General features: G+C 39.0%; 2 protein-coding genes across 3 annotated transcripts in view; one reads left to right on the forward strand and one right to left on the reverse strand.

The window, feature by feature from the left end:
- CCDC109B (coiled-coil domain containing 109B) overlaps positions 1–4283 on the forward strand; it is a 25322-nt gene extending 21039 nt beyond the window's left edge. Inside the window, exons 5-7 of the mRNA XM_011945750.1 lie at positions 96–299; positions 869–985; positions 3140–4283. Of these exons, the coding sequence (XP_011801140.1) occupies positions 96–299; positions 869–985; positions 3140–3217 (399 nt within the window). The 3' untranslated portion in view covers positions 3218–4283. The remainder of the gene's footprint in view (positions 1–95; positions 300–868; positions 986–3139) is intronic.
- Positions 4284–4388: 105 nt separating this feature from the next.
- Positions 4389–9075, reverse strand: part of CASP6 (caspase 6, apoptosis-related cysteine peptidase) — a 21366-nt gene continuing 16679 nt past the window's right edge. For both annotated transcript variants that reach the window (XM_011945753.1, XM_011945751.1), the window contains 2 exons: positions 6588–6747; positions 4389–5191 (listed from right to left, as the gene is read on the reverse strand). In XM_011945753.1, coding sequence (XP_011801143.1) covers positions 4953–5191; positions 6588–6747 — 399 coding nt within the window. In that variant the 3' untranslated portion in view covers positions 4389–4952. The remainder of the gene's footprint in view (positions 5192–6587; positions 6748–9075) is intronic.

The raw sequence follows: 9075 nt of genomic DNA on the forward strand, positions 1-9075 counted from the left end.
AAATAAATAAATAAATAGAGTTCCTTTTCATCTTGTTTTTTGTCCCTTTAGTTGGTGTATTTGTAAACGGAATTAAGTTTTTCATTCCTCCTCAGGTGAAAGCTGGAATAGCAGCTCATTCGGAAGCCAAAATCAGCGGACTGCTGTGGGCTGGATTGGCACTGCTGTCCATTCAGGGTGGGGCACTGGCCTGGCTCACGTGGTGGGTGTACTCCTGGGATATCATGGAACCAGTTACATACTTCATCACATTTGCAAATTCTATGGTCTTTTTTGCATACTTTGTAGTCACTCGACAGGTGAGTAGTTTAGAATCTCTTATCTAAGCAATGAGCAATAAAGCCTTTTTATTTACTGAATTACTGCCATCTGGGTTTTTATGAGCTGGTAAATGTATTGTTTTTTACAAGACTGGATGAAGACTTACAACACAGAGAAATTATATATAACTTCTATGGAGAAGTAATTAGTGTAACACACAGATTCCTCCATTGGGATAAACATGTGTTCTCTGTGCCCTCATTTATAAATAAAACTGAAATTTGCATTGCAAAACATTCAGTAATATCAGCTTTGTCTCATGGTTTATTCAGTATGCCAAAAATCTCCCTTTTCTTTTTTCTTCCTTCTTCTTTCCCATTATGTGTAATTTCTCCCAGCTTGCCTGTTTTTGAAAGGAGCAGCAGATCTTAAATGAGACTAAATGTTTTATTTGTGTTGGCTTATGCTTACTCTCATGGCCATTGCAAATATTTTACCCATACGTCTGCCTTCTTTTGCTTTGGTTGCTGAGTCAAGTATCTTTCTTGCAGAGGCATTATGTTCATTCAGAACATGTTATTTTCTTCTCTCTCTTTTGTTTTTTAAGGATTATACTTACTCAGCTGTTAAGAGTAGGCAATTTCTTCAGTTCTTCCACAAGAAATCAAAGCAACAGCATTTTGATGTGGAGCAATACAACAAGTTAAAAGAAGACCTTGCTAAGGTATACTACAAATACATCTTATAGCTGGTTTGTTTGGGAGCCAGAACTTAGTATCAGGGAAATACAATCGGTGGCTCATCCTCACAAATTAAATTTTGGTCCTAGATTTCTGTGTGTTGTAGGATTGTTCATTGAAATGGTTGACATATTTCATATTAATTTCATATCCCACAGTTTTACTCTTCTGTATATGAAGATAGCTTTAAATATGTGTTAAACTTTCTTAAATGACTTAAGATAGTAAAATAAAAACTTTCACTGGAAATCCATTTCTAAGCCAATAATAAAAAACAGAATTTTAGGAAGGTGAACACTGTGATAAGGAATTTAAGGCATTTATAAGTTTCTTTTCCCTAAAGATAGAAGAATCATTACAGTATTCCTCCCTTCATCTTTTTCCCTTCTGAAAGGCACTTAGGTATACACTGCTAGAAAGTGAAGGAACCATGGTATGAACACAAGTTTGATTTCGGAGTCTATATTCTTAAGTACTTTTTCACAATCTGTTTGTTAGCCAGTTATCTCTGGCTTCCCAATTTACTCATTAACTTTGTTCAGATGGCGACTTCTCAGCACATCACCTGATTTTTCATTTTTATCAGTAATTTCATAACAAAAGTTTTAGTAAAAATATCCTCCATTGCTCAATGCATGCTTGTTTAGTAGTTGGTAATCAAACCTTTTATTATCTGTACTTTCTAAATTACTCATCCCTAAAATTTAAAACAGAATCACTCAAATTTTGTAGTTCAAAAATTGAAGAGCGTTTTAATTTCATTTTTAATTTTTTTTTTTTTTTTGAGATGGAGTCTTGCTATCGCCCAGACTAGAGTGTAGTGGCTCAATCTCAGCTCACTGCAACCTCCACCTCCTGGATTCAAGTGATTCCTGTGCCTCAGCCTCTTGAGTAGCTGTGACTATCGGCGCCTGCCACCATGCCTGGCTCCTTTTTTTGTATTTGCAGTAGAGACGGAGTTTTACTATGTTGTCCAGACTGGTCTCAAACTCCTAACCTCAAGTGATCCGCCCGCTTTGGCCTCCCAAAGTGTTAGGATTACAGGCGTGAGCCACCATGTCTGGCCAAGCCTTTTAAAAAAATGTATTTTATTTCATATAATCATTCCATAGGAAAAATACAATGCTTTTAAAAAAATTTTGTGGATTCCCTTATATTTGAATAATCCTATCTGAGAAGGCTAAGGAATGTTCTTTCAGCTAGTTTATAGGACAGTGCCTTTGAGATTTAGAAGGTAAGCCTAGTGTGATCCCAGCGATTTGGGAGGCTGAGGTGGGAGGATCTCTGGAGTCCAGAAACTGGAGACCAGCCTAGTCAACATAGTGAGACCTCATCTCTACAAAATTTGTTTTTAAATTAGCTGGGCGTGGTGGCACATGCTTGTAGTCCTAGCTACTTGGGAAGTTGAGGCAGGAGGATCCCATGAGCCCAAGAGTTCAACACTGCAGTGAACTATGATAACACCACTGCACTCCAGCCTGGGCAGCAGAGTGAGATTTCATCTCTAAAAAAATTTTTTTAAATATTTAACACCTTGTTAATTATCTCTAAGGTAATAAAGTGGAGATAAAAAGATAAAGTGGTAGGTTAAGAGTTTTTTAAAGAATATGAACTGGAAAACCATTATAAAGGGGATAAACTATTATTTTCTTTTAAATACATAAGGATGAATTAGTAAATTCATCTTTTAAAAAGATCCACATATAATATTGACACATTTATATCCCATCACTTTGGGAAGCCAAGGTGGGCAAATCACTTGAGTCCAGGAGTTCAAGACCAGCCAGGGCAACATGGCGAAACTCCATCTCTACAGAAAAGACCAAAAAATATTAGGCAGGCATGGTGATGGGCACCTGTGATCCCAGCTACTTGGGAGGCTGAGGCAGGAGAATCACTTGCGCCAGGGAGGCGGAGGTCACAGTGGGCTGAGATGGTACCACTGCACTCCTGCCTGGGTGACAGAATGAAACCCATCTCAAGAAAAAAAAAAAAGAAATATTTTAGCCATTTGTCACTAATAGTTTAAACATTTTATTGCTGTAAGGAGACGTGGTTTATAGAATTCCTTTCAAGCAGTAACGTTGGTATGTTTCTTATTCTTTGTGATCACATGCTATTTCTTTTTCCCATGACAGGCTAAAGAATCCCTGAAACAGGTGCGCCATTCTCTCTATTTGCAAATGCAAGTAGAAGAACTCAGTGAAAAGAATTAATCTTACATTTTTACATGTCATCGGATTTTCCATTTTGTATTGACTTTGCAACTTAGGATGTTTTTGAGTCCCATGGTTCATTTCAATTTGATTGTTCAATCCTTTTTTTGTTATTAAATTCTTGTAAAACAGAAGTATTGTTTGAAGTTCTCAACTGAGATTTTTACTCTTTGGATTTTTAAGACTTGCTAATGTTAGAAAGGGCTTGTATGCGTCTATCAAAGCAACAGTGGCTGCTGTTAGCTAAAAATCCTTGTCAGCTTGTCCCATGTTTATTCTCTATGTGAAGGTGAAAGGGTCTGTGCTTGGCATTCACTTTCATTCTTAGACTTAATTTGGAATCATCTTTTTAAAAAAAAATCAGAGACCAGGTCTCACCAAATCAAAACTCCTGGGCTCAAGCAACCCTCCTGCCTCAACCTCCCACGGAATCATCTTGTCATTAACTTCTTTTTTTTAATATGCAATAGTTGGGAGTAAGATCTTTTTATCATTTATCAAAAAGGCATAAATGTTCCACCAACCATAAAGTATAGCTGGTACTAACTTCACCTGAAACAGTGTATATAAATGATTGCTTTTGAACTTGCAAATCACAAGTTTCAGGTATTGAAGCTGAAACAGTTAACCTTCTTCAGCCTCTGGCAGATTATTAACAAAACAGTATCACCCAGATTCTACATCATATTAATATGAATTGAACCTTGAAAGTAACACCTGTTATTCTATTAATGTGATCATGTGTGAATGGGTCTGATGACTGTTGGACTGTTTGTAGGAACTTAACATGGAAGATGCTGACAGAATCTGATTTTGCAGGTGTTCAGCCTGTAGTGGCTAAGAATTATCATGTTTTCTATTTCATCCTCAGAATGCCATATAACAATTCTGGAATGCTGATTTGTTTAAAAGTGGGAATTAAAGTCATACACAAAATGTGGTAATTCATATGTAGATGCAATATTAAACATTTATATGACCGAGTAAAAAAACATCTATCAGTTACACAAATGAACAAGAATGCGAGTTAGAAAAATGTAGTAAAATATGAATTTCAAATATTTTATGAAGGGATAATGATTTAATTCCTGGATTTCAAAAACCTTTAAAAACACGAAACAATAAACTTTCATAAAGTAACAAAATACAAGTTAAATCAGCTAGATTTTTATGTAACCCTGCAGTTTATTAATGCCTGTAAATGTTTATTTACCTACTTTCCTGAGGATTTTGTTTCTACGTATCAAACCCTTTCACCATGGCCAACATGAATTTTTTTTTTTTTTAAAGGCAGTTCTCCGCTGGGCATTAAACTTTAAAACATTTGAATCACTGGACCATAATGCTTCAGCCTAACGATATTTATATAAAAAGAAGAGAAAGACATTTTCTTTTTTTTGAGATGGAGTTTCACTCTTATTGCCCAGGCTGGAGTGCAATGGCGCAATCTCGACTCACTGCAACCTCCCCCTCCTGGGTTCAAGTGATTCTCCTGCCTCAGCCTCCCAAGTAGCTGGGATTACAGGCATGCGCCACCATGCCTAGCTAAATTTTTTTTTGTATTTTTAGTAGAGACGGGGTTTCTCCATGTTGGTCAGGCTGGTCTCGAACTCCCGACCTCAGGTGATCTGCCCGCCTCAGACTCCCAAAGTGGTGGGATTACAGGTGTGAGCTACCACGCCTGGCCAAGAAAGACATTTTCAATAGATTAAATTGTAAAATAAGATAGCCCCTATTAATTAGATTTTGGAAAGAAATGCAGCTTTTTAGTTAGCATTGAGGCAAAGCAGGGAACCTGCTTCTTTCCAATCGCACTTGGATCTTTGCAAAAGTCCACTCGGCGCTGAGAAACTTTCCTGTTCACCAGTGTGAGGAGTTCTGTGAACTCTAAGGAGGAGCCATATTTTCCCAACATCTCACACAAATCCTGAATGTACCATGAGCCGTTCACAGTTTCCCGGTGAGAATAATATCCTAAAAAAGTGAGAGGGAAAATGTTGCTGCAGTTTTCTGGCTTTCAATTACTGTGTGTATTCTTTATAGTTACAGAAGTACAAGTTCTTAAAAATGCTTAAAAGAGTCTTAAGATGTGTCCATGATATATATGGCTTAAATTTTTTTTTTGACTCTTCTCAAATGGGAAAAGAGATTAATTCTGTATAGTTTTATATACATGGGGTTAATTCTATGTAATTTCCTCCATTTCCTAAAAAATTCCCAAGATAGACAATGACTGAGACATGAGATTACTAAAAAGAAGTCAAACAAAATTATTTACTACGAAAGCAAAGAACCATTATCAAAATATTTTTCAGCTGGGCATGGTGGCTCATGCCTGTAATCCCAGCACTTTGGGAGGCTGAGGCAGGCAGATCATTTGAGGTCAGGAGTTCGAGACCAGCCTGGCCAACATGGTGAAACCCCGTCTCTACTAAAACGACAAAAATTAGCTGGGTGTGGTGGCAGGCACCTGTATTCCCAGCTACTCGGGAGGCTGAGGCAGGAGAATCACTTGAACCCAGGAGGCAGAGGTTGCAGTGAGCCGACATTGCACCACTGCACTCCAGCCTGGGCAACAGAGTGAAACTCTCTCAAAGAAAAAAAGACACACACACACACACACACACATATATATGTAATATATACACACATATATATAATATATATGTAATAAATATATATACATATATAATATGTATTTATACACAATACATATATATATGTAATACATACTATATATACACACACACACATATATATATATATAAAATGCTGAGTGCAATGGTTCATACCTGTAATCCCAGCACTTTAGGAGGCCAAGGCTGGAGGATCACTGGAGCCCAGGAGTTTGAGACCAGCCTGGGCAACATAGAAAGACCCAGTCTCTACAGAAAAGTTAAAAAGTTAGCCAAGCATGGTGGTGCATGCCTATAGTCCCAGCTACAGGGGGGCTGAGGCTCAGTTTCTCAAAATTGAGGCTGCAGTGAGCCATGATCATGCTACTGCACTCCAGCCTCAGTGACAGAGTAAGACCTTGTCTCAAAAAAAAAAAAAAAAAAAATTAAAAGCTTTCCAGGACAATTACCACAATGGCACTACCACCCTCAGTAAATGATGGTAGGCTAATATTAATATAAATAGACTCGCTGCTTTACTCAATATAACTCTCAGGAATGATTTTTCTGTAAGGTATTTTACACTTTCATTTATCACTCTGTGCCATGTGGTCAAAGAAAATTGTAAGTCTGAGAGCTTCAGGATGGAATCACTATGTCCCAACAGAAAGACCTGACCCAAACCAATCAAAGGTGAAACTTATAGAACCTTAGCCAAGAGAGGTAATTATATGTTTGTTTTAAACACCACACACCTTCTGCAACGGAGTAACACATAAGGAAGTCAGCTCCAGCAGGCAGCGTGTAAACGGAGGCTGCATCTACCTCAGTTATGTTGGTGTCCAGCTTGTCTGTCTGATTATCTACTGCATCCAAAGGAACGACTGGCACATCGTGCTGGTCTCCCCGACATGCCTACAAGACAAGGAGGAAAAACCCACCTCTATGCCTACTGTTTTCTTCCCAGTGCTTAATGTGTGCAGTGAATGTGTAAGCCAGGACACCTTCATTACAACAGAAACCACATTCTGAGCAGTTCAGAAGCAATACATTCAGGGTTAGAGGGGACAAAAGCCAACAAAGCTGTTTCCTACTTACGTTTTCTTTTAGTTAATTATTATTTTTCTTTTTTTTGAGATTTTCTTTTTTTTGAGTCTCGCTCTGTCGCCCAGGCTGGATGGAGTACAGTGGCGCGATCTCAGCTCACTGCAAGCTCCGCCTCCCAGGTTCACACCATTCTCCTCCAGAGTAGCCGGAACTACAGGTGCCCGCTACCACGCCCGACTAATTTTTTGTATTTTTAGTAGAGACGGGGTTTCATCGGATTAGCCAGGATGGTCTTGATCTCCTGACCTTGTGATCCGCCCGCCTCGGCCTCCCAAAGTGCTGGGAATACAGGCGTGAGCCACTGCACCCGGCCTTTTAATGTTTTAAGAAAAAATTGGCATCCCCAAGTATACATAAAATTATGTTAGTAGAAGGGTATACTGTAGAGGAAAAAGCTTGTGGTTTTAAAATTTCTTACGGATTAACCACACCCAGGGCACACTGTGTTACCTTTGCTTTTGAAAGCTATAGTATTGACCTAAGTGTTTCTATTTAGGCAGGCAGTGTATGTCCAGATTGACTTTTGCTTGCCTGGCTGCTGCTATAAATTGTTAGGAGTTAAAATGACATCCAGCCTGACCTGACAAGATACCTGTTAATGCACCTTCTTCCTTGTGTGCCCATTAAAAAGTGAGGTCTCAAATTTTTACCCACTAATTCTGACTCACTCAGAATTTACATTAAATTTAGACTCACTCAAAATTAACATTAAATTCTGACTCACTCAGAGGCTAACACTAAACTTCCTGTAAGTGACTTTTACAGGCTGAATTCTGTTCCCACCAAATTCATATGTTGAAGTCCTACCCCCAATACCTCAACTATGACTATTTGAAGACAGGGCCTTTAAAGGTGATAAAGAAAAATGAGGTCATACGGGTGAACCCAAATCCAACATGACCAATGTCTTCATAAGAAGAAATTGGGACACAGACATGCACAGAACAAAGACCATATGAAGGCACAGGGACAAGACAGCCACCTACAAGCCAAGAAGGGAGGCCTCAGAAGAAACCAACCCTCCCCACATCTCCATCTCAGACTTCCAGCTCGGGGACTGTGACGATAAATTCCCGCTGTTGAAACCATACAGACTGGTGCTTTGTTATGGCTACCCTATACATGAATAAAGTCAGCTAATAAGATTCTGTTGTAGCATTATAAATGCATCAATCAGTTCTGAAATGGTTAAAGAATTATGAGCATCAAAAGTCCTGAATGACTTAAAATCATAAATAGAAAATCGCTACCATCCCATTTTTATAGGAAAATTTTAATCTTGGTATCAGTAGGCTTATTTTCAGGCCTTGTTTTCTACTCTCCTTCTTAAATAAAACAGAACACCTTTAACCTAATGGCATCATGCGCCCAGTCAACTGCAGTAAGAGTAAAGAGCGAGTCTCTACTGAGGGCGTGCCGTATGCCAGGCACCATTCTAAGTGGTTTTCATTCATTAAGTCAGGCAATTTTGCCCGCACAACCACCCCATGAGGGAGGTGCTCTTTTTACCAAGAATCAAAGGCATACAGAGAAAGTAACTTGGCAAATTATTTCCTTCATTTGTGGCTTTCTTCCTATAGTAGCTCGTTAGTTATTTCCAATTCTCTTGTATTTGACAGTGTTGACCACTCCCTTTTTCATGAAACAATCATGTTATTATGTGTTTCTTATTTTTCTCCTGGTGCCCATCCTCCTCAATATCTTCCCTCTTCAGCCCATTCCTCATGGGTGCCCCGTGGTTTTGTTTTATGCTCCTTTTTCAAGCGGTATTCAACATATGTAACCTCATCTAATCCCATGGCTTCCATGACCACCTCCTGATTTCCTTCTCCAGCCGAGGCCACCTGTCTTAGGTTCTACACCTGTATCACCAATTCTATGTCCCACAGACATTCCAATGCAGTTGTCCAAACCAGAAACGAGGCAGTCATGCTTCACTTCTTACAGCCACGTCCTTCCTCACCCCAAAACAAGGCTTTATGGTAGGATGTGAAATGCAGTTTCATGTTTGATACGGTCTGGATTTTTTTCCCCTCCAAATCTCATGTTAAAATGTGGTTCCCGAGGGGCGGAGCAAGATGGCCGAATAGGAACAGCTCCAGTCTCCAACTCCCAGCGCGAAGGACACAGAAGACC

Source organism: Colobus angolensis, unplaced genomic scaffold (genome assembly GCF_000951035.1).
Source record: "Colobus angolensis palliatus isolate OR3802 unplaced genomic scaffold, Cang.pa_1.0 Scaffold244, whole genome shotgun sequence".
In the NCBI taxonomy this organism is placed as follows: Eukaryota; Metazoa; Chordata; class Mammalia; order Primates; family Cercopithecidae; genus Colobus; species Colobus angolensis.